This window comes from Lonchura striata, chromosome 11 (genome assembly GCF_046129695.1).
Source record: "Lonchura striata isolate bLonStr1 chromosome 11, bLonStr1.mat, whole genome shotgun sequence".
NCBI classification, from domain to species: domain Eukaryota; kingdom Metazoa; phylum Chordata; class Aves; order Passeriformes; family Estrildidae; genus Lonchura; species Lonchura striata.
In genome coordinates, this window is record NC_134613.1 from 5,226,390 (window position 1) to 5,251,269 (window position 24,880).

General features: G+C 39.7%; 1 protein-coding gene across 3 annotated transcripts in view; it reads left to right on the plus strand.

The window, feature by feature from the left end:
* HMG20A (high mobility group 20A) overlaps positions 1–24,880 on the plus strand; it is a 48,999-nt gene that overhangs the window by 22,182 nt on the left and 1,937 nt on the right. For 2 of the 3 annotated variants that reach the window (XM_031505766.2, XM_031505767.2), the window contains 8 exons: positions 1,519–1,666; positions 3,019–3,234; positions 5,342–5,474; positions 5,856–5,887; positions 10,030–10,105; positions 10,936–11,151; positions 11,785–11,928; positions 14,218–16,999. In XM_031505766.2, the coding sequence (XP_031361626.1) occupies positions 1,519–1,666; positions 3,019–3,234; positions 5,342–5,474; positions 5,856–5,887; positions 10,030–10,105; positions 10,936–11,151; positions 11,785–11,921 (958 nt within the window). In that variant the 3' untranslated portion in view covers positions 11,922–11,928; positions 14,218–16,999. Of the gene's footprint in view, positions 1–1,518; positions 1,667–3,018; positions 3,235–5,341; positions 5,475–5,855; positions 5,888–10,029; positions 10,106–10,935; positions 11,152–11,784; positions 11,929–14,217; positions 17,000–24,880 lie in introns of those variants that run through there. The other variant, XR_004148732.2, reaches the window with a different exon arrangement.

The following is a 24,880-nucleotide window of genomic DNA, read 5'->3' on the forward strand; positions in this document are numbered from 1 at the left end:
AAATTCAGACTTTGCAGTCAGGTAAAGCCCTGTAGAAATGAATGTGAACTTTTTCACTCTAAATGGATCTGAATTTTGATTTACTTATCTGGGACTTCAAACTTGTTGGTGCCAAATTAGGTCCATGTTCAAATTAGGCTTGTGTTTAAGAGGTATTAATGTTTTGGCTGAGCATCCATCAGTGTTTGCTGTAAATGGCTGCATCACATGAATTTTTTCCTGTGGTTATAGTTTAAAGAGCTTCTCTGCTAAAGGGGAATGGCGAGGAAAACTGAAATACTCTTCAAACCCTAACAGTGAATCCTGAGCTGTGTTATTCCTATTCTTTTTGACACATACCAAATATAATTAAGCTAAGGGAGGGTGTCTGCTCTGTTCCCTTGGTCCCTCTCTAATTGTCAGTAATGTGAGCTCAATCTGGTGTCTCAAAGTCAGCGATGGATCTCTGCAGCCCTTTTGTCTTTACCAGTAATTATGTCACAATTGCTGATTGTAGTGAGCAGTGAAAATATGCTGCTCTCTGAAGACAGATATTCCCATGGGCATTCAAGTAACAATTCTGTTAATACATATAAAATTTTATAGCTGTATTCTACATTAATAGGAACAGTTATTTTGAATATTTAAAATTTGCCATAGACATGAGTAGCTTTAGACTGGAATAAATGAGCAAAGGAGACTTGAAACATACCCTGCTGTTAAAGGAATTTTCATGAATGTAACTGGGTAAGGCCAAGTATTCTTTAGTCTCAAGAAGAGTTTAGAATCTGAGACTGGGTCCAAAAATCTTATATTTATTTGCCTACTGAGCACAGTGCTGAGAGTGTCCAGGGAGTTGTTGCCCCAGAATGTGTGTTCATCGCTGTCAGTCTACCTTCAGAAGTATTTCTGCAAGTTTGCTCTTCTTTTTTTTTGCCTGCAGACATCTTGCCCTTTTTTGGAGTAAGGTAGATTGATACAGCTCTTGCAGCAAAATTAAATTATGGCCATTCTGGGACCTAGTCATGTTTGTGTTTAAATACCCATGTGTATGAACAGGAGAGTGTGTGGAATGAAGTTCAATCCAAGATCATACCCAGTCACAGATCTCTACATGTATTTGTGGAGAAATAGATTAAACACATCCAGAAAGGTGTATCTTGGTTGATGAGGAAACTTTTAATTTCGAATTCCTTGTGGTACTTTTGAAGAAGGATAGGTTCACACTGTCTGGTTTCTGATGGCAAAAGTACACTTGCCTGCAAGTTGTTTGTGTGATCAAATGCTTCACTAAAAATGAAACAAAATATCACTTTAAAAAATCAAACTGGTTCTGAAACTCCATAGGAACTGTGGTAGTTACAGTGGTTGCTTGGATGGAACAGCCAGTTCTTCAAAAATTGCTTCTAAATCCAATTTTTTCTTGCTAGTGTGAGAATGAATATATTTGCAACATTTTTGCATGTTTTAGAAGATTAGGGAGGAAGTGATTTAGGAATGATGATTAAATTTTTTTTCTTCACTTCTGTGCTTTTTCAGATTAGCTAATTCGGAGAGTTCATTCAGTGGTGGAACTTCACAGCCTGTGAATAACCCAGATTTGGTGGAAGACTTGTCACAGGCTCAGCAGCAGCAAAATGAGACTTCTAATGCTGCTGAAACCACTGAGCAGAAGCCTGAGGAGGAGGTGAGATGAAATAATAGTAACTTTTCAATGAAGCAAAGGCATGGAATTTTGTCATTATATTGTCTTACCAGCTCAGATTTTATTTTTAATAGGATCACAAATTTTTATCTGTTTGCCATGTTCATCTTCTGATTCCCTAATTTTCTCCTGCGTTGCACAGCTGCACACAGATAACTGGCAGTTGAGATGTGCAGAGAGCAGCACATGGGTCTCAGCTTAGCCAGAGGGGCCCACAAACCAGTGCTGCATTTAGGACTGAATGTTCAACTGCCACAACTTATCTTCTGTCTTGTGAGCCAGCAAAGTGAGGCCTTTGTAATGTTCTGGTGCTAAAACCATTATGTTCTTATTGCTTTAGGCTATACCTTGTGTACCGTCCAACACTGATTTTTGGTGACTAAATCATGAAGGATCTGAAGTAGAACTAGGAAGTAGTTTTGGGGTTTTCTGGTTTGTTTGGTTTTTTGGTTTTTTTTGGTTTTTTTTAATAGATGTATTTGACATTCTTCCTTGTAGTTTGTTTTCAGCTGTGAGGTCCTTTTTTAATTAAGTAATAAAATCCCAGGAGGGAAGCAAAAAGTAACATTATGGCAGGAACATGTTGATCTGGGGAAAGATTAGAAGTACTACAAATAGTTTTATGTACGTAGCATTAGAAAATAGTGTTGTCCAGAGCTTGCTGAAGAAGTAGTCTGAAGCCAAGAGAATGAGTGATAATGATGTTATTCCTGTGAACTCACAGTGTGCCCCAGACACATCTTACAGTATTCCCTTCTTTGGAGTTTGTTTGTTGCTCCATTGGAGGTGGTTACTGGGAAAGACAATCTACTGAATAGATGAGAGTAGAAAAGCCTGTATGTTGTCTTTACACCCACATTTTGGGCACATTTTGCATGAAGGACAAAGATCTGGAAGGTGCAAAATAACTAGTTATCAATTATTAACTAGTACAGAAAATCTCTCCAAAAAACCTATTGAAGTAAATGACTTGCAGGGGAGGCTGTGTGAGGGTGAGAATAACTAAAACCAAGCAAACAAGTAATAAAAAATATTTGCAGTTGCATTGGTTGAGTTGATCATGTTGTGGATTATCAGTCCCTGTGATTTTACAGTCAGAAGTTGATGCCAATGTTATTTTGTTGTCCCTGTGGACTAGGAGAAACTGTAAGCTGCTTTTCACAATGAGACTTGTTTGGCTTTGTTTAGACAAAAGTCAGGATAGCTCTAAAGTAGGGTTTGAAACCTGCATCCATGGAGAGGTTGCAGCCATGTACTCCTGATGAGGTAGTTTATTCCTCCCAGAGGTGGTTATTTTCACTCAGCCTGAATTATCTTCCGTTTTCATCTTGCAGCAGCAAAGAACCAAACGAGGAGGCTGGGCCAAAGGGAGAAAAAGGAAGAAACCCCTCCGGGACAGCAATGCCCCCAAATCCCCCCTCACCGGCTACGTGCGGTTCATGAACGAGCGCAGGGAGCAGCTGCGGGCGAAGCGGCCGGAGGTGCCTTTCCCAGAGATCACCAGGATGCTGGGCAATGAGTGGAGCAAGCTGCCCCCTGAGGAGAAACGGGTACCACTGCACTTCCTTGTCCTTGCTGCATGGCTTTGCTGCTACCTGGGAATGTTGTTTCGTGAGGAAGGTGACACAGGCTGTTGGTTGAAATTGTGTTTAGGAGGATATTTCAAAATGAGGCCACAGGTTCACATGATGAGCCCTGGCTGGGCCATGACATCTCCTCTGGGGTGACTTGAGGAGAACTGTATCCTCTAGGTAATGCAAGAATACATCCAGAATGGGGGTATTGCTCTAATGACGCATCCCACAGTTCGTGGGATCCATCTGGATGTAACTCTGCTCTACCAGTTCAGATACATCTGAAACTTGTAAGGCCAAAGTCTTGGGATGTAATGTTTCCTAATTGGGAGTCCTTGTAGCCTTCTGCACTGACAAGTGAATGAAGCTAAAGGCCATGTTTGGGCTGTTTCTTAGGGCTTTCTGGAGTGGACCTTGTTAACTGGTTAATTGCTAATGGATGTCTTACTGTCCACACCTGGTTGCCAGTTGGAGATTACTGCAAAGCAGTTTTTAAATCACAATGCTAATGAATGGTCTCATATGAATTTAATCTTCATATTTGAACTTTGAAATATACTTTAAGGGTGTAATGAAAATTGAGATGACACAAAAACACCAAGATTTCCTTCTGTTGTTTTTTGCTAAGCTTGTAGAATACCACTTACAGAAATGATATGAAATGGTGCCTAAACACTGGGATTGAACCATAATAGAAAATACATGGCAAGGCAAAGCAGTTGGTTTGATAGAAGGGATAGTGAGAATGATGTTGCTTAGAGAAAAGTCAGGATTGCTCCTATGTAACATTAGAAACTTACATCCATGGAGAGGATGTCTTGCAGTGATGAAAATATCTGCTGGAAGAGAAGGGGAAAAAGACATCTGTCCCTCTGTCCCCTGCACTTTAACATATTCTTATCATGTCTCAGGCAGATTTTTAACCTGAAAAAGGAAATTGAGTTCAAATCTCTATTCTGTATGCTGCTTTTTAAATTCCATGGGAATCTGTCCCTGAGTAAAGCTGTAAGTTTCTAGCTCAGAGCAGCTCAAGAGAAGACTGCTGAGCCCTTTCAGCAACACATAGCTGGAGGTGGAAAAAAAGAATTAATATCTTACAGACAAATAGCATGTCCAAAAGCAATGCCAACCCAAAAGCATCACCAAATTTGCACCTCAATCCAGAATGTTACCACTGTCATCAGCAGGGTCAAAATTGTGTTGCAAATGTATGGAAATCATAATTTATATGTATTGTCATGATGACTTAAAAGAGAATACCAGGTGACTAAGGTTCACTGATTTAATTCTTACATTCATTGAATTTCAAACTCATTTGGAGAAAAAATTGGGAAGGCAACTTTTTTTCTTGAAAGGATCCCATTAGTAAGCATTGTGACCATTCATTAAATGTTTTTCAGTTCATCAATTCCCTTAGAGAATTTTCCACCTAAGCTCATTCTGTCATGCAGATGTGTGAAATACCTTCAGGTTAATAAAAAAATGTTTCTGTTAACCAAAATGCAGATGGATTATATAAATTTAAAAAAGTTTTCTAATAGCCAAAATGCAGATAGATTACATAAATTAAAACCAGGTTCTTTTATCTTTACACTGCTCTTTGCAATAGCCATGATGTTTTGTTCACTTCTCAGATGTGCCAAGTGTGTGGTGGTGATTTTTGTCTGTGGGGCATGAAAACAAGTGTGTATTTGGAACTCCACTGTTATGGGTCTGAACCATAAAGCATCATCTGATCTATCATCTGATAAGATGTTATTGTTTGGCAGCACTTCCTCCGGGCCACAGAACAGGAATTCTGAAGTGTCTGGTGTGTAACATGTCAGTAATGCTCAGCTGGGTAGAGTAGCTTAGTAGCAAGTTACTCCTAGGCTTACCAAAAAAAATTAAGAGAATAGTTATTATAAGAGAATACAGTAATTTTATCCAGAGATCTGATGTCTTTGCACCTCATTGTTTCTTCACTCCTCTCCTGTTTTCATAGGTGAAATACTTCAGCACTTTATTTGACAAGTTGTTTTTCTTCCCTTCCTCCTGAAGAGGAGGAAACTCCCTGAAACCCCCTTGGACTTTTTTGTTTCAGCGATACCTTGATGAAGCAGACAGAGATAAGGAGCGTTACATGCGGGAGCTGGAGCAGTATCAGAAGACTGAAGCCTACAAAGTCTTTAGCAGGAAAGCACAGGACAGACAAAAAGGCAAATCACACAGACAAGGTATTGAACGGGACAAAAGTGTGTGCCTAGCTAGAACAATAGAAGATTCCCAGTCAGTCATGTAGCCTGACACTCTTTTAAAGCCTTGGATTTAAAGGCTGGTTAAAAATGTGTACCACAGAAAGAAGTATTTACCTCAGCTGTGTGTAAAGGGAATTAGACTTAGGTGAATTTAACTGTGTCTAGATTGTGTTGGAGGATATGCTTTAAGAGCATCAAAGTTAGACACAGCTTCTCTTTGACTTTGTAGGAGAGCTGCACAAGTCTGTCTAGAATTGTTGTGTAATTAGGGTTGTGTAACTGCCTTAATTCTTTGCTTCTTATTTTCTTAAATTTTGTTTATTTTGAGAGACTTCTTCCTTGTTTGTTTTTTTTTTTCAGATGGAGCAAGACAGCCAGCTCATGATCATGAGGTAAACCTCGTAATTCTACATTTACATCAGTGGGGAGACTTTCAAGTGAAAAAAACTTGTAGTGGAGTCAAAACCAAGTTTATCAGAACTTGAGTGTGAATTCTTCCTAATGCAGGGTTTGAAAAGTTAGAAACGACTGAGTATTCTTACATTCATTGGTATGACAAGACTAAATTGGATAAGTCTGGGGTAGGTACAAATGATAGGTGGAATGGAGCATAGGATACACAATACATAGGTCTGTTTTGTAATGCAATGTTAAGAATTAAAAAATAATGTGAGACCTCAATAAACCTGCCAAATTAGCACCTTTGAGTGGCTGTTTTCAAGTACTATTTTCTTGCAGTAACACAAATGCTTGTGGCTTCCTTGAGAAGAAATGGGTAAAGCAACCAAATTGGAAAAACTCTGGCTTAAACCTCCTCCTAACCTCCCTTGCCCTCTGCATATGTAAATATTGGAAAAGAGTGATAATGTCTGGAGGTAGAGCTCATCAACTACAGCACAGGCATCTTACCACAAATCTTGTGTGTCCTGGCTGTCTGTGGTTTCTCTCTCCTTGAAACACTGCAGCTTTCTCCAGTTGTATTACCTAGGGCCACAGTGCTTCTGAAATGGTTATCAATAAATTGCAAACAAAGAGCAATGAAAAAAATCTTGATTATACACAGCCTCTTCACTTGTAAGCAGTAGGGCTTTCTGAAAGATCTGTTTTACTTTGTGAGGCTTTTTGCCTTGGGAAAGCAATCCAGTTTGCTTCTAATGTGTTCATTACAATAGTGACAAGGCTCAGCGCTGCTGAGAGGCAGCTACTGGTCTTGAAGGAAAGTACGTTTCACTTTCAGGAAAATGATTTGGTAGCATGTTTTTAATGTGCCTTTTATTAACTCCTAAAGGAAGTGCTTGCAGTGAGATTATCTATTATTTGGAAGTACGTGGTCCCCAAGTTTTCTGATTCTACAGTCACTGAATCCAAGTTTGTCTTTAATTGTACAAAAACTAAAGGCTTCAAGTTCTAGGTTGACATTTACATTATACATGTGACAAACTACAGATTTGGAGTCTTCCCTTTTACACTTCTAATTCAAGCTATCATTGCTGATCTTTTACGTTATAAATGCAGTTAAAAAACAAGTTCCCCTCACCCTGTAGGATGTTTAAGCTTCATCAGATACAGCTGAACATCAATGTGTCAGTCAGACATTCCACTCTGAACTGTGCCTTTGACTACTTGGTGGTTTTCACCTTTATATTTATAAAATCCCACATGCTTATCACCTGATGTGTTTTTGCATCTTTTGTGCAGGGAAGTGAAGTATTATAATCCTGTATAGCTAAGGAATAAGCAGAAAAAAATTAGATGGCTTTTAGAAGTGTCTGCTCAAGTTGTTACTGGAAGTGAAGCTAAAGCTCTTTGTTATCTTGCTGCTTTCTCCTGTCCACACTGACTTTTGTTGCTGTGTTTGTGATTAGCAGGTACAAGCTGATGAAATTATTTCTTGAGAATATAAGAAAATAAGGTCAAAGAAAGCTTTTTTCTTTCCCTTCTGCCACTTTAGTGTTTATGATGTAGTTTCTGTAAGTTGATGTTGAAGATATTTTCAACATTGTACATAGAGTTGACCTCTAAAGAGTTTCATGACGGGCAATTCAAATACTGATTATAATAAAATATAACTGAAGGATGAGAGAGAACTTATAATAGATACTGCCTTGAAAAACATGCACACACTGTCCCCGGAGCTCATCTATGGGCATGAAATAGAACATTTTTCTTCCTTCAAATTCTAATTTCATAAATATCACATACAGCAATATACACTGGAACTATTGTCATCAGCAGTGACTAAACTCTTGGATAATTGTTCTCCATTGTTCTGTTATTGTTTATTTGCTCAAGCTGCTTGATTCAAAGTGGATCTGGCATCATGAACTCAGTTTCATTTGTTACTGGAAAGCTTTCAAAGGTTTGTGCACACAGGTTGAGGAGAGCAGGGTGGTACCTACCTCGTGGTACCTACTCTGAGAACATTTAATGGAGTAGTACATTTATTATATCTGTTCCTTCCACTGTTTGCAGCCTGACCATGGCAGCAAAGGTGAGCTTAAACCCCCCCAAAATCTCAGCTGTCTCATTACCATACTTCACTGCATCACTAAGAACCTCAAGCCTGATTCATTGCAGAATCTTCAAAGTTCAACCTCAGTTTTAATAACCAGATGAGACTGTTGACTCTTGAAGCATCTCAGTCTTATTTAAGGTAAATGATAGAAAGAATTTTGATTCTCGTTTGGTTTGAGAGATGCCTAAATGATATGTGAACTCAACAGACTGGGTCCTTTCCAATAGGAGGGAATCAAAGCCTTAGGATTTTAATCTTCAGTGAACCTCAGTGTGGCTTAAGTACTTCAGGGTTCTCAAGAGGATTTTTTATGTGCTGGGTAATGTATTTTGTAATGGGAGAGTACTGATGGTTTTAATGATCACTCATCTGCTTAGTAGAATTTCTTGCCTTTTGGAAGCTGGACAGTTACATTTTTAGTTTTTACCTGAAGAACCTGTATCCTAGGGCTGCAAAGAGAATATCTTCTTCTATTGGCAGTACTGTCACCTCCACCATCTATTCTGTAGGAGCCTGTGATGATCCAAGCCAGTGGCTCTTTGCACACAGATAATAACTGTGAGCATGAATTAGAATGTTTAAGATGGATGTTTTTTCTAAGTGTTCTAACCAAGCTTCATAACTGCCAACATTTCTTAGTGCACATTAATGTTGAGATCTTAGATTTTGGGGTGAAATTACTTCTTAGCCATCTAGCCATTTTGTCTAGTGTTCAGACAAAACAAATGCATTATTCACACTTCTGTGTGTGACTTCTCTTTCTAAGTATACTCTTGAGACATTTGCCCTGTAGCAGCACTTACAAAATCTTCAGTGAAAAGCACTTGTGATCATGAACCCCAAATAAACCCTACTGTGCCTCACAGAGTTGCCCTTTCCCTCCAGTCTTCCCTGTTTCTCATGTGTCTCCAGCTGATTCAGGCCAAGCAAAGTTTGAATTCTCACTCAGTAAATGCAAAGCTCCTTAACTGTAATTGTGCCACACAGTAAAAGCTAGCTTATCTTTAAAAACAATCAATGGACAGTCTGTCTCCTGAGGGAAAAACAGAGTAGTTCAATCTAGTCTTGTCTGTCTTGGTTGGCTGTCAGATGGCATTCAGGGAAGCCCATGTACCCCTCGTGTGGCAGACACCACTGTGGCACTCTGAATTCAGGGGCCAGAATTCCCTTACCAGCTGTCAGACACTGAGGTTGTCTGCTGGAGGACACCAGTCATGTGTAACACTGCAATTCTGGATGATGAGTTTGTGGCACATTATCAGCCATGGTGTTTGAGAGTTCTGAAAGGCTTTTGTTCTCCACGGGCACTTTCCTGCTTAACTTTATTTCTGTGCTAAGTTACAGGTTGATCATAGTTGCTGCAGTTTATCAAATCAAATTTGTGTTGGCTTTGTCCATAATGATTCAGATGCTAAAACAAGCATTAATTCCTCTTGATTTAGAAATGATGACTGATGTATGTTATAGTATGGGGGTTTTGCCTTGAGTCAAATCACATTTTGTACAGTTTTTTGACTAAATTGTAGAACATTTCCTGATTTAAATGTGTTTTTTGTTTTATCGCTTTGGTGTTGGAGGCCAAGAGCCATTACTTATTGTAATTACTTATTGTAATTACTTATTGTGCATTTTGCTCACCCTGTCTCCTGTTTGTTGATATTCCTGTAAAGACTATTGCAGAATATGTCAGTTGGTTGATGGTGGAAAATATAAATGCTTTCTGATAGTTTTTAAAACTGAATTATTCTCATATATAATGGCATTAGGATGAAAGAGTGTATTTTAGTATGTTGTGTGTTATTTCTTAATGATGATGTTTGATTAAACCTATATCTTGAAAATCTAAGACATATCCTTTGGCCTTTCTTGGTAGGAGCTGGAAGTGTCTTTAATCCATTCAGCTTTTAGCTGCCTCAGGTTTTGGTTTCCTTGGCCTTTTATTCTCAAAATGATCAAAACAGTTAAATGAATTCCTGAAAACAAACTGTTTAGCTACATTATTACTCTTTTCTGTTGTAGAAAGAAGCAGACACAAAGGAGAGGTCTGTCTTTGATATCCCAATCTTCACAGAAGAGTTCCTGAATCATAGTAAAGGTAATTTTAACTTTTCCAGGACACTTTCCTCCTTGCTTTTCCAAAATTCTTGGCAAATGCTGGCCTGCTGAAGAGTCCTTGCACTCTTCTATCCCAGCACATGTAAAGACTTGGGTATAGTTTCTGCTATTTACCTCTGTATATACAGAATGGCTGAAAAGCAGTTTTTCCTGGCATTGTCTTCCCAAATTAGACTTTTTTTAGAATGTTTCTGATGTTTATTCCAGCCAGTTCAAGCTGTGTCTACTGTTCTATAGAATTAAGAAATATCCGAGATGTATCCTGATGGGGATTCCAGGCTGGTTAGCAGTATTTTATTTCCCCCCATATGTGGAAGGCTACACTGATTTTCTGTTACTCTGGTTTTCATTTCTGTGTGTCTCAAGAGTTGAGTATTTTTGCCAGATTTCTTGAAGACTTTCTTGACTGAACAGAATTTAGATTCAGATACTTTCCATGGTCAATAGAAGATTATTTTTGTAACTGGCATCATGTTTGTAGAATTCTTAGCACTGCTGCTAAACTTTGTCATTCTGATTGCATTTGAAATCAGATTTTTAGTCTTCTTCCCTGATCAATTCCCCCATTCACTTCAATTCTGATGCTTTGAATGTTTTCCTAGTTGTCTTTCTCTCTAGGAATGATCTCTGTAAAGTGCCGCTGTAGGTGCTGTTGTCACCCCGTGATGTGATGCTCTTTATCTATAAACCACAATGGCACCATTTGTAACTATCAGCTGAGCACTCCAGAACTTTCTGTCTCGTTGCCTGCCGGTCCTAGAGATGTTTGTAGCAGCTTTTGACTCCCTGGGAATGGGTTGATGTTCGCAGCCCGTGAGGCGGAGCTGCGGCAGCTGCGCAAATCCAACATGGAGTTTGAGGAGAGGAACGCGGCCCTGCAGAAGCACGTGGAGAGCATGCGCACGGCCGTGGAGAAGCTGGAGGTGGACGTGATCCAGGAGCGGAGCCGCAACACCGTGCTGCAGCAGCACCTGGAGACCCTGCGGCAGGCGCTCACCAGCAGCTTCGCTGGGGTCCCGCTGCCGGGTGAGCCTGAGAAATGGAGCTGCTCGTGTTCGTGTCGTCCTCGGGGCTGAGAACACGCGGCCTGCTGTCGCACTTCTGTGCTCTTGGCTGTTTCTGAGCTTTTGTTGCAAGGGATAATGAAATACTAAAATGCACGCAGGGAGAAGTGTATAGCCAGTGCTTTATTTCAACATGACAGTTATTTTCTTATTACTCTTACTCTTCCTAATAAAGTGAGACACGTATTCAGTCCTGGCTCTCCTTCACTTGTTTTATGAAAATGTTACTGAATAGAATAGACAGGACTTGCAAGTTCCTTGATTAAAATAAAGGCTGTGTCTGTATTGTCAGCTGTCAGGGAGCCCACTTAGAGTCTATGGATGCCCAGCTGAAAGAGTTTTTTATAATCAACTACGAGACCCAAATCAAATTAGATCCGTGCTTCATTAGTCCTGATATCCTTAGAGCTACTCACTTTGTGGAGTTAGGAGCACATTGTTTAGCAGAATCTGTCACAAGAGGTGGTGCATAGCAAAATCACCTCCTATAGCAGTTTCTGTGTTGGCACAAATTACCCTTAGCATAATGATAACTTTTTTGAATTGCTGTGGTCATCAAAATACCTTGTGGATAATTTCACTGTGTTCACTGTAGGCAGCGGGGAAACCCCCACAATGGAAACGATTGATTCCTACATGAACAGACTGCACAGCATTATCCTGGCCAACCCACAGGAGAACGAGAACCTCATTGCCACGGTGCGGGACGTGGTGAACAGGCTGGAGCGTTAGTGACGGGGTAGGTGTTCCCTCCCAGGCTGCTTGTGGTGTCTGCTCCCTGCTTTTGGCACCTGTTCTGCTGCTGATGCCTGTGCTGATCACCATATTGTACAATCTAAAAGGTTTCTTCCTCAAAGCTGCAGGAGCAGGTTGTCTTAATGAAAGTCAAATTGGGTTGAAAGGATTCCATGGCTTTAAAGGGTTCTGAAATTCAAAACAAATGCATTTAGCTCCAAGATCTTTATATATTTGTATAAGGTGAGTAAGAGTTCTGACAGAATGGTAACAGGGTGACTAATTTAGAAGAAAGTTCCTTTCTTGAGTGAAGTAAATCTGAAGATTTTAGCAGTAATTGTAGAAACTGATGGCCACAGGGAGATTCTATTTGTCTCAAGAGGTTACAGGTGAACTCAATTCTGTTATAAACTGAAAATACCCTGCCTCAGTTCAGTGGCACCTCAGTAGTTAGGCTGTTGTAATTAGGAAGGCTTAGATATAAATGGAACACTGAGGTATGGTTTAAGCTGTACATAGCATTTACTGACACTAATGTTTGTGTCTTATGCATAGATTATTATTGAGCTCATGGTTCTGTATTTTTGCTGCTGTTTAACAGCTTAGAAAACTGTAATAGAGAACAGAGTAGAAAAACAAATTAACAAAGAAGTAAATACCAGTCTTTCTGCATTACTGTGCTGTTTTGCATTTCCCACACCTCTCACTCCCCCACTTCCCCATGATGCACAGCACTAGGCAGCCATGAGGGGTTTGTCTGTTTCTATTTTAACAAAGTACATACCTTCATTCTTCAGGCATTTATTATGTAGAGATCTACTGTACATGTCTTGAATAGTGTTTAGAAATGCAAATAAAGCTGCCTTGTGCCATCTGCAAATATGAAGACAGGGCTTTTCATCCTTTCTGGTTCTGACCTTTTGTGGTGCTGTGTAGAACAGTTAATTACACATTTCCCATTATAGTGTGGCTTTAGCTGGGAGATCATTGTCCTTCAGGAGGGTAGCCAGATGGAACGGACTGTAGTTCTAAGAGATGACTGAGCTCCCAGCAGAATAAAGAAGTGCCTTTACTGCTGCTATTTGTGAAGGGAACAGCTTGTCGATCCAGGTCTGGGATTTTTCAGCAGCTCATCAACCTCCTCCTTTTTGTATATTGTTTTCAACTAGTTCTCAGGCTCAGAAAGAGAATTGAGAGGGGAGGTTTTACAGAATGGCTAAAAAGGAAAGCAGTTTCTCATCCATCAGTTATTAGAAGGATATGCCAGGCCCAGAAATGGATATTTGTCCCTTAAGCACCTTGCTAGAAAAATCCTGTCACAAAGCTACTAAAATCTAGACTTTCATTCTCTTGCCAGGTGGCTTCATCTTTCCTAAAGGATAGACAGTTCCCTTGTTCCTAAACATATGAATACAATTTTCTTGGATAGGCTAGATTTGGCTGTAATTGATTTAGAAAAGGTAATTCTTGCTTTAAATTCTTCCTTCCAACCTCTGTTTGAAAAATAGTACTTCTTTCTTTTCTTTTCCTACCAATGCTTTCCTTATTTTCAGCAGCGAAACAGTGTGAGGCGATTAAAAATGTGATTAATAATCACATAGGTTTACTGGATAATGACATGCATGTAACTGAAGATAATGATCAAGTAATTAATGGGACTATTAATTACACTGACTTTCACTTGGCAATGATTATATTTTGAGACAAAATTTTGGAAGGAGGAAGGTTGGGTTTTGTTGCCTGCAAAGCTAGAAAATGGTAGAGATTCCTGGAAAACAAGGAAGCTTTGGATAAAAGGTTCATCTGGCACGTTATAAACTGTATCAACAAACTGTCATCATCAGTGTCCCCTTATTAATGTGCATATGCATGAGAAATGTAATCTGTCAACCAAGTGGTCTGTTTGAGGTTGGGACACATCACAAATCAATACCACAGAAAACTGTGCCATAATGCTCCTGAAAACAACTCTTTCACAGGTCTGAGGTGGGTTTTGGTGGCTTAGTACATTGTGTTTAGGGACTATTTGATTATACTGGCGAATATTTTGTTTTTTCTGTACTGCATGGTAAAAACTTCTTTGTGCAAACAGCATATGGGAAGAAGAGGAAAGGTTTTGTTATTTAGCACTGGATGAAAACAGCAACTCAGTTTGGTTGTGTCTGTAGAGGCTGCTTTACTATCCTGAATGTTGTGTTTTCAGATCAAACACCCCAGAAACCCATATCACGGTGCCTGTTTAGTCCTGGCAGATTGTAGCCTTCTAACCTTTATTTTTCTGTTTTGTCTGCAGGTCTCGTGACCCGGGGAAGCTTTACAAAATTTTTTTGGCCAGTGTGGAATAAGAAGCCATGGGGGAAAGCCTAGGGTGGGAGGCAGGATGGCAGGTTTGTCCTGGGCCCTGCCTGTGTGTTTTGTCAGGGAGACAAACAGATCAATGCATTAAGAGATCTTAAGAAGCCACGGACACCGCCCACTCAACCTTTGGAACTGTCCTCTGTGTGAACATTTAAGAGCATGCAACTTTTGTGCAATCTACATTTTTTATGGGTTTTGCTGGGTGTGAGGGTGCCTGCGTTCTGTGGACTGGCTGGCTGTGGAGATGAAATCTCGGCTTGTGAAATGGAGTCAGCGTATATGTTGTAGTAATAACTTTGATGTGTTATATTGCCTAATGTCTCCTAGTGTCTTTTATTTTGTTTTCATGTTTATCCTGTGGGGTTACCCTCCTTCACTTCAGTTCTCTTCTTTTGATCTTGCTCCCTGATTATTGCAGTACTGGATAGCAGTAGTTGTGTTCTCTGCTCTAACAGGGAGTTTTCCTTGGTGCACTGTCTTGTCCTATGTCTCCTGCTATGTTTATAGGAGCTTTTCTTAAGCAGAATGCTTTTTTTTTTTTTTTTTTTTTTTTTTTTTTTTTTTTTGTATTATCCTGCAATTCCTACAATGTGACTTTGCCCCTGCTAGAGAGTGGCTGAGGTTGATGCTTTGTGACTTGATTTTACTGTGAGACAGACTTCTTCTCTCCCCTCTCTTCAAGCACCTCTCTTGCACATTGTATCCTGCTCTTCTGTGAAGGTCTCCTGTTACCTTTTGAAAACGTTTGCTGGAGCATTTTACTATCATAAAGATCAGTGGAAATCAAGATAGAAAGTGAAACATTAGTTCTTCTCAGCAGGGAAAATGGGATTCTTCAGTTTAGACTAAACCCACAAAGCTTGCCCTTCCTCTGATACATTGTTCAGTCTAATTTAATGTTATTGCCTTGTTTTTGAGAGAATGATCTCACGGGGAAAGCAGTTTTCTATAAAAAGTGAAATGGGCATGGGGATTGCATTTTTTTCCCTCCCTGCCCTCCTGAAATGGCTGTGCTGGGAATCAATGTGTCTGGAAGCAGCACATATATTTTTGCATATATTATTAGAGCAGAGAAGGTTATTACCAACTAGGTCCACATAGCCCACAGAACTCAGCATCACAGCTTGCTTCTGCTTTCGCCTTTTGTACAGTCAAGGACTGCCCATGGACCCCATAGCATTCAGCATTTTGTGTTCCAGCTGACCTAAATGGCCTTTCACTTGCTTTAATAGAGCTCTGCATGTTTGAGTCTGATCTTGCTGAGCTACACCACACCTGGCAGAGCTGAGGCACCCACTGTCTGCACTGGCTTATGCAAAACTTTGCCTGCTCTTTGGTTCCTGTCAAATTGCTGATTCTGACTTTGGCTCAGCACTTGTTGGACATCTCTGGGCTTTATGGGGGTGGTTGAAATACTCTTGCTCCCACATGACAATCTCTTTGCTCTTGCTCAAGACATCTGTTAAGATTCCCCATTATGATGTGGAGGTTGCTTTCAGCATCACTTTAATGTACTTGTGACACAAATATTTTGAAGATTGAAAACCAGTTTCTTCTTTTCCTGTGCTGTACACATGGACAGCATGCTGACCTGGAGCCATCTTCAGGTCAGCACCTTGTATGCAAGGTCTCAGCTTACTCCTGGGGTTATTGCTGTAGCCAAGAAGCAAGGATTTCCATGTAAATCAAGTCTTCCTTCAGGGAGGAAACTCCTTTCTCTTGTTATCTGTTTTGCTTTCAAGATTTCACAAAAAGGAACCTCAGTTATCTGCATTGACTTCCACTCTCCTTAGCATGGATGAGACCAGCTGATGCTGCCATGAACTATTTTAGTGGGTTCTGTAATGAATGTTGTAAATCCTAGAGGTTGTTAATGCCTCCACTAGAAGCACCTACACCTTCATCTCATGTATGTATCTATGTAGTTTTTTTAGAACTGGTGATGTTTGACTCTCTGTTGAAGTGGCCAAAATGTGCTGCCCAGCCAAAACTGATTTACAAAATCCTGAAGTTCTGTCTGTGGCATCCTACCTAATACCTGGAGTTGTATCCCATAAAGACTCCAAAAATTCCATCTAATGTAGGATGTAGTTCCATCCATGTAGGATGCTGTAGCATATCCAATCCATCAGCAGGGTCAGATGGCTTCAGGCTGCCTGCTTACAGAAATCTGCTTATGGATACTGCTCATCCATCTCTGCTGAGAAGAATGCAAATGTTGTGGGATAGGAAATTTAAGGTGATATTATTAGCTGGGGGCTGACAAATCTCTTGCCTTTTCCCACAAGGAAGGAGGTGGGGTAGATTATCCATCTTGAAGCATCTGGGGGAAGACTGAGCTCTTGCTCACTGATGATGTGACAGATGATATTTTGTCTCATTAAGAAGCTTCTTATTTATGTTTATTAACCCTATAAAAATGGATTTTGTCTTTCCAGTGTTTCCAGAGTGTCACTTCAGTTTACAGTTTTCAGTGTTGACTGATAAAAAAAAAAATGAAGTGGGTGTCAAGTGGAATAAAATGCTTCTGTCACTTGCAGAAATGTTAAGAGAAATATCTGAAAGCAGAATTCATTTGCTGGATTAACATGTTTGGAATTGTTTAAATGCCAAGTTTTCTGTACAGTGTTTTTGTAATTAAACTTTGGAGTTCCTTGGTTTCTAAGAAGTTGATGTGCTTGTTTGACACTGCTTCATTAAAATTGTTCAACGCTGAATCCATTCTGATTCCATTTTAACTGCATTTTTATGAAAGAACTATTACTACATTGATCTCTTGTCAGAGAGTTTGGCAATTCCACGTTAACTTTTGAAAGGAAATGTGCCTCTTCCACCTCTCCACCCTAAGTGTCTTCCTCTGGAAAAGCTGAAGGAATTTAGGTAATTACTTACAGTGGTGAAAGTGTCAGAGTTTTTGGTTATAGCTAATGGTTATCAGGGCCTTTCCCCAACTTGACTAACTTTAAAAATGTCATATCTCTCACTCAGCCCTTTTTTTACATCCTTGTCTTCTTTTAGTCTCCCTAATTTCCCACCATCAGAGTGATTTTCTTTAAGAACCTTCTGTATCATAACTATTTCTCCCTTACTTGATTTTCTTTTCCCCTATTAGATTTTTATCCTCTCTTTACCCACCTGCTGGCTGAGAATGGAGCAAGCTGTAGCTTCATGACATTTGTACTTGGTGTAGGTGCTCTGTGGAGGAGTTTGGATGACTTCTGCCTCTGCTGATGCTCTTTCTGAGTTCACAGTGCTGTAAGCAGCCATGTCTTTATGCTACATTTGTGGTCACATCTCATTATTTTGGTTGACAGATTAATGCCTGGTCTGTCTGTACCAACAGGCTTGATACTGTCTTCTTCCTGGGACAGACTATATTGAGATTTAGAATGTTTTGGAGATTTTTTAAACCACAAACTGTGTAATGGTAAAGATACTAAAAGTAGAAGGAATGTAGGGAAAACGTGCAGAGAATTATCTGCCATGTGACACTGGCTGGTTTGGAGCTGGAGACAGGAACAGCAAGACAGGTGCACACCCAGAGGAAAGAGTAAGAGCAAAACAGCAGTGAGTTCATAAGAGAAAAACCTAATTCCTTTGTAACCTGTGCTCCTGTTTGTGGCACCAGGAGCAGATGGTGGTAAATCATGCTCAATTTGAGACAATGTGGTGTAATACTTCCGCTGTTTGTTCCTGTTTGTTCCCCCTGTTTACTCTGCAGCTGGGCAATTGGATGATGATTAATTGTCATCTAAGGGAAGTTGGGGGGAACCTGAGGCCTTCGGGCTCTTAAGAGGAAGAGATCACTTCCTCTTTGCTCAGGCAGGTTCCTGTTGATAATATGGAATATGGATTCATTTGGAATCTGAAATTTGGTCTTTTTAACCTTCTGCTTCATTTCAGTTGAATCCTTCAGAGTCAGAAATACATTGGTGCCTCTCCTTTACTTTTACTATAGAAACTTTCTGCTTGGGAACCATCGAGAGTTTTGCTGCTTCTTTCTCCTTCATTGCTGATACTATTGAGATTTTTAAAATGTTAACTTTTTTTTAAGATATTCATGACTTGCTATTTTAATCGCAAAATGTCTGGATTTTGTATGAACTACCATTTCAGTGTGTGGTGAAGTATCCACATCCATTATGTAATATAAGGCATAGCATTTATACTAACTGATTTATGGGTTTTATTAACTAACCTATAATTCTTCTGCTGTGGAGGTTTGGGTGTTTTTGCTGTTTACTGTGCAGTCGTGAATGGTTTGTGTGTCTGAAGATGTAAAAATGCAAGTTATTCTATGATGTAAGATAATTGGTAAGTTATTCTAAGATGTAAGGTAAAGGGTCTCTGCTGTCTCTTCCTGTTGATGAAATGGCTCTTCTCCTAAGTTGTTAAATATTCTGTTTACTGAATGGTCATGCTTGCTCTGGAAGGCAAAAGGCATTTTCACTTTTTCCTAGAAATATGTCTGTGCACTTCTGATCACAGAAGTCCATGTGATCTTTTTTTTTTTTTTTTTAATGAATTTGGATTCTAAAACCTTAGTGAAAAAGAGTTCTACCTGTCCAAATCCTGGGCTGCTAGATACCATCTGGTTTCCTTAAATTGAGTGGAACAATGTTACACCCACTGAATACCTGACTTGCTGGAAATCAGAGTGAGAGTTCTAGTTTTTGTTTTGAAGCAATAGCCCTGTGGGATTTCTCTTTCTATCTAATATCAGCAGTTCTAGTCTTATTAAATCTGTTCTAGTGTTAATCAAGAGAGAATTCCCTCATCTAATTTATTTGAAATACTGCTTAAACCCAAGACACTTGCAAAGAAATCCCCAGCTGAAATTCAAGGCCTACAAACACTGTTTCAACCCCTCCACCTTCAAAATGAGTGTTAACAACTGTATCAGTATTAGGATTCTTCTCAGAGGAAGTTCCTTTTTCTCAATATCACTTTAAATTCCTGCCTGTGTTGGTTTTGTGTCTTGAATATTGAAGGAAGAGAAGTAAACTGTTTGGACTGGGGGCAGATTAGCAGGGAATTTATCAAAAGTGCAGGCCAGTAGGATGGCTGACTCCAGGAGAGTGAAAAGCTCTGGAAAATTAATCTAACACCTTTCCCAGAAAGGACTGAGGTGCTTTTAGGATGAATATTGTACGTGCATAAAACACAGGCTGCATTCCTTGTGTTTAACACCTGGTTATGGAGAGTGTTGACATGGTCATCCAAAGATTTCCATTCTCTTAAATCACTTTGACCCAAGCAAAGCATCTGCTCCTGAAGGAGTAATTGCTGTACAGTGGTATGTGACTTTTAGGTACATGTAGGAACTTGATGTGCAGGAGGAAGGGGTTAAATTTCCTTTTGCTTACTGGCATTAATGATGAGTGGCTCAGGCATATGTAGATGCACATGTAGATGCACAGAGACAAATTCTGGTGTTTTTTTTTTTGTTGTTTTTTTTGGTTTTTTTTTTTTTTTTTTTTTTTTGTGGTGAAGATGGCAAGAACTGCCTTCTATCTTCACCCTATTAAAAATCTGTGAAGGGACCTGGTAGGATAAGGACAGAAGAAGAGGATACAAGAATAGAATTTGTCTTTATTCTTGAGGTTAATGTTCATGTACTGCCAGTACAGAAATGCTTGAGTTTTCAGCTTCAGTAAGTTTGAATTCAGACCTGCAAATTCCATATATTCTTGAAGTGCTTTTGAGGAGGAAAAGTAGCAAATGTGAAAATGCAATTCTAGCTGCACCCTAGTTTCAGGACTTAACAGTTAGGTGGTAAATGTGGATTTCCAGGTATCTGAAATCTCTGTCCACTTAACCAATTTCCTCTTGGGGGGACCAGTGCCCTCTGATGATCCATCTTGGTATCTTAGAATGAGAGTGAGAAGTCCTGGCAGTGAAGTCCAGAACTTCTGCATGTGAAAATTTAAGTCAATTCCCTGGTTTTGTTCTAGGCATATCACAGTTTCTCAGGGTTTTGGTATCTGGTTTTTTTTTTTTTTTTTTTTTTAATTTATAGATTCATATCTTTGTTTCATGCAGATGCATTATTCTTTTCCTACCACTCTTTGAGAGCTGTTCAGGGTGAAAGTGGTTCAGCAAGTATTCCTGTGTTACAAGGAGAGCAACATAGAAAACATGACCTGAGTTAGCTTGTCTTTGAGGTCATCATTCTGACAGCAAGGATGGCTGTGATAAAGAATTCTGGTTGGTTAAAGCTATCTCTGTGTGTTGGCAAAATCAGCCTGGCTGACTTGGAGCTAGCAGGAGCTATGAATACATAAATCCATGGAATGGAAGCTTTGCAGCTGTTGGTATTTACACAGTACTGTGTCTTTGCAGAGCTGGTTTTTGTTCTGGAAGCCTGCAGCAGCTTCACACTTCATCAACCCCACCAGCTCTCAGGTGTATAGCAAGGTGGGAGCTGCTTCTCTATGGTCTTACTCCAGCCAGGAGCAGCCCTGTCCATCCCTGAGCTTCACTAATGCATCAAAATACTAAAAAACTACACAGCTTCTGGTTGTTGTAGAACGTTTTCTGTATTTTGTGAACTGGCTGAGCTCCTGTTGAAGTCTGCCAAGCACTAGGGTTTTTGTGAAGTGAGCAAGAGGATCAGAGAGGAGAAGAAGGGAAGCAGGAGCTCCTTTCTGGAGGCATCCTGCTTGCATTTTGGCTCCCAGTTTCATGAGACTGCACACTGAATTGATGTGGGAATACCGACTGTAGAGAATTATCTCCTTTTCAGCACCTAGGGCTGTCAGTAAATACATGACAATCAAAATATAACTCCTGGCTTATGCTGTTGCCCTTATCTGTATGTTTCTCTGAATGCCCTGCCTTTCTTTCTCTCTTCCCCTCTTTGTACTGAGCTGTTTCAGTTTAAAACCAGCTAAAATTGACTTAGGTGGCTCCACCAAGACAGACTTTTCTTATAAAGTCTTTTTTATGAGTGCCACTGGAATGTCTCTATCCAGTGGACTTAGAAGGGGCTCACAAGTACTGCAGTTGAAGTATTTAGAAAAGGTAAAATTATGGAAATAAGTAATTTAAATTATCTTGTCTTTTGAGAAATGGGGGCAACAAATCAACCCAGCAACAATGCTCTTCTCTCTGGTTTCCAAGCCAGATACTGACAAAACAAACTGAAGGGTTAAAATCAAGGCTGCTTAATCTGGGGGAGGGGAATGAAGAGCAAGATCACGTTACTGATAAAAGAAAATATGTAAAATAACAAATTCCAGGCTTTCTCCCTTGGGGTGTGCATTCAGCTGTAGAAAGAATGTTTACGGAATAATACATTGTGTTGTTTAAGCATGCTTCAAAGAACAAATCTTTTCTTACCTTGTAGAAATTCATCTCAGCTTTTTCTTTTCTTTCATTCTTTCAGACCATAAGTCAGTAGAAGTGATGTATGTTACCCATGGGGCAGTTTGCACAGGGCTAGCTTAATCTGAGCACGTCCTTACCTTGGATTGGAAGTCTGTTGTATTTAATGGGGTGTTAACTCAGTTTATTCCCTGGGATTTCTGCAGTAATTTTATTGCCTGCAAAAGGAGCAATCTGAAGCCAGATGAAGTGAAGGTATGCTCTGTACCATACCTGCTGAGTTTGGCAATGATGCCTGGACACATTTACCTTATTCTGGGGTTTCTCTTTTCTTCATCACATCTCTTGCATGTATTTTCCTGGTAGTACTGCTTTGAGTTCGAGGGTTATCGCCCTTCTTAGAGAAAATAGATCCATAGGCACTGCATCTGGTCTGTTCCCAAGTCTGTCAAATGTTCTTGGCAGTACAGGCAAGCATAAGAGTAATGGATTCTGAAGTCAGATTTTACAAATGAGGCTGTTTGGTAGTTGAGTTCAGTGATACTGCAGCAGAACATAAAGTGAATTACAGTCTAAGACATTTATAATGTTAAAGAAGTGGGTTCCTCTAATGCTGAAGCACTAACAGAACAAAGAGGAAAAATCAAAGACAAAGGATAAAAAATCATCTTCAAGTGGACAAACTGTGCAGGATGACAGACTTTTATAAAGACTTCTGTCAGATGCAGCTGTTTGGTGAGGGAGGATGGTGTAGATCAGCACTGATGCCTTAGGACAAAAAGCTCAATTGTTCAGTCCTCTTACACAGGTGGTCTTACAACTCTTATGTGATAAAAGCACAGACAACAGTTTCAAGAACATTAAAAAGCATTTGGATGTTAAATTACTGGCCAGTATGTGTTTAGTGTGAATGAGAGCCACGATGTCACTTGTGCCTGGTGTTTTGGAGAACAGACTGGAGTAACTTCATCAGACTCTTCTGAAGCACAACTTTGGCCTGAACTAATATGAAATATCAAGTTGGTTTGTCTCAGTTAAGTTTGTTGTCATGTGGTTTTGACATACTTATGTTGTAGGAAACATTTCACAATTACATCAACTGTTTTCTAAAGCCAAAGCTTCAGCGGAAAGTTTTTGGCCCCCTGAAATTAATGAAAATTTAGTTATTGACATTGCTGGAGCCAGGATTTCATCTGCAGTCTTCAGCAGTTATATATGTGGTTAAGGATTATCAGTCCATATGGAAGCTGGAACTGTGTCTCCAGCTTTTCCTAGACTCATCCAGTGTCTGTAATGCTGCAGCTTCACAGAGGAGTCTGCGTGGGGGTTCTTCCTAAGGAGAATCCAAGAGGAGCTCCTGCAATGTATTAGCAGGCTGACAAAGCATATGTTTCTTCAGCTAAAATAGCACTGCTCTTTCACATATAATGGGGTCACTGTTTCTCTGCTGAGTTTCTCATGTTATTGATACTTACTAGCTGGGTTCCAATTTGATGATAAAATATCAGCACTTCAAAATCCTAGCAGTGGGAAGGTTTCACATCACCAAAATGTCAGTCCTGTCACTTAAAGAAACACTTCTGTTACTTTCTGTCACTGCTGCTACTTTTTCTTTTATGATAGGAAATTTCAGTTGGATTCCCAAGTTCTCCACTAGCAATTTCACTGAATCCAGTATTTCACTACCATGGGCAAACACAATGAAGGTGTTCTCAGGGTGGGGTGGGAGGACAGCCTGGATCCAGAGGATGTGGGTTTGGTTTCCAGGCCCTCTATGTGTGACAGATTCTATTTCTGCTTCATGGTCCAGTCAACTAATTCGTGAAAGGTACTCAGTTCAGTGATGATGATGTTAAAAGAACTGATGGAGACAGAATTTTTGGGCAGTGGGCTGTTTTTGGTCTGCTTCAGTTTTTCATTGTGCAAATGAAAAGAGTAAACATCATCCTTTTAGACAGAGCTGCCTGAAAAGGGGGCTGTGTCTTAGCCTATGTGTCCAGGAACTACCACTGTGACCTGAATAGGAGTCTATAGGCTTTGTCCTGTTAATTCATCTACCTCCACTGGTAGTTTTGGATATGATTAAGAGGATTTGGACTTGGAAATAGTAATTTGTTGTTGGCTTTTAAATTACTATTTAAACTAGACTTGTGATGTCTTTTTTCTTCTTGAGCTGTACTGCCTGAAATAGTGCAACTCTTGCAGTTGAATCCTATTTTCATTATTCTTTCTCAAGCTCTGACCTTTAAGAACACAAGTGGAACTGGTATCTATACAAGGAGGTGGCAAAGGTCTTGTGTAGCCTTCTGAAAACAGTCGTGTTTTGTTTGCATCACAGAGTAGTCAGAAAATGTATCAGGAAAGAATAGTGGATAAAAGAAAATGAATGACATGATTGAGTGCAGTGGCCAGAAATAACCTCCTGCCTGGGCTTGTTCACCTCACCAGAAATTATCAGTATAATGGAAGTGTGATTTTACAGCATCTTTAACCATAAGGGTGTAGTCTGTGTAGACATACATTTATGTCAAAATTCTTAATTTTGCTGTGGATACATTAATAAAATGATCCAATATAAAAATCAGTGGCCATATAGTCTTATATAATTTAACCATATATGTTTAAAAGCTGTTTATTTAGTATACTAATGAGGACTGTCTGGGTTTGATGTCTACAGACAAGACTGTGCATAGTAAATAATAATCATTGCCAAAAAAAAAGTGTTTCTCAGGGTCCTAAATGCACCAGTCTCTACAATCTATGTGCTACTTAATTTCTCCTGAATTTTAGTCTTGTTCCTCACTTGAGTCAGTGTGCAATGTATTCCTACTGGGTTTTTTTAAGATTTAGAAGAAATGACAGGCTGACCCAAGGGGTTTGACTGGAGAGGGAAGAACACCGAGTGCCGCTTCAGCAGAAGAAATCTTGTTTTATTAGTCCAGTCTGATGTTTGAAGAAGAGAACATATCAGATTTGGACTTCACTGGTAGATCTAGAGCTGGCTAGGTTGCTGCCCTAGAGGGAAAGGTTCCTGTCAACTCCAAATCTCCCAAGAGACATAATTTGCTGAGCTGGTGTGATGAGAAGGTTCAGAGGTAGTGTCAGTCTGGATGGTTCATTAGTTTAAATGTCTGGTGTTGGGAGGTATGTTCTCAAGCAAAGGCTTCTAAATATAAAATAGTCTTGTGAAGTTTTCATCTTATGCATATTCACTTGTTGAATTTACATTTTGTTTTTCATCTCTGAGCTCCTAGAACAGGGCCTTTCACAGA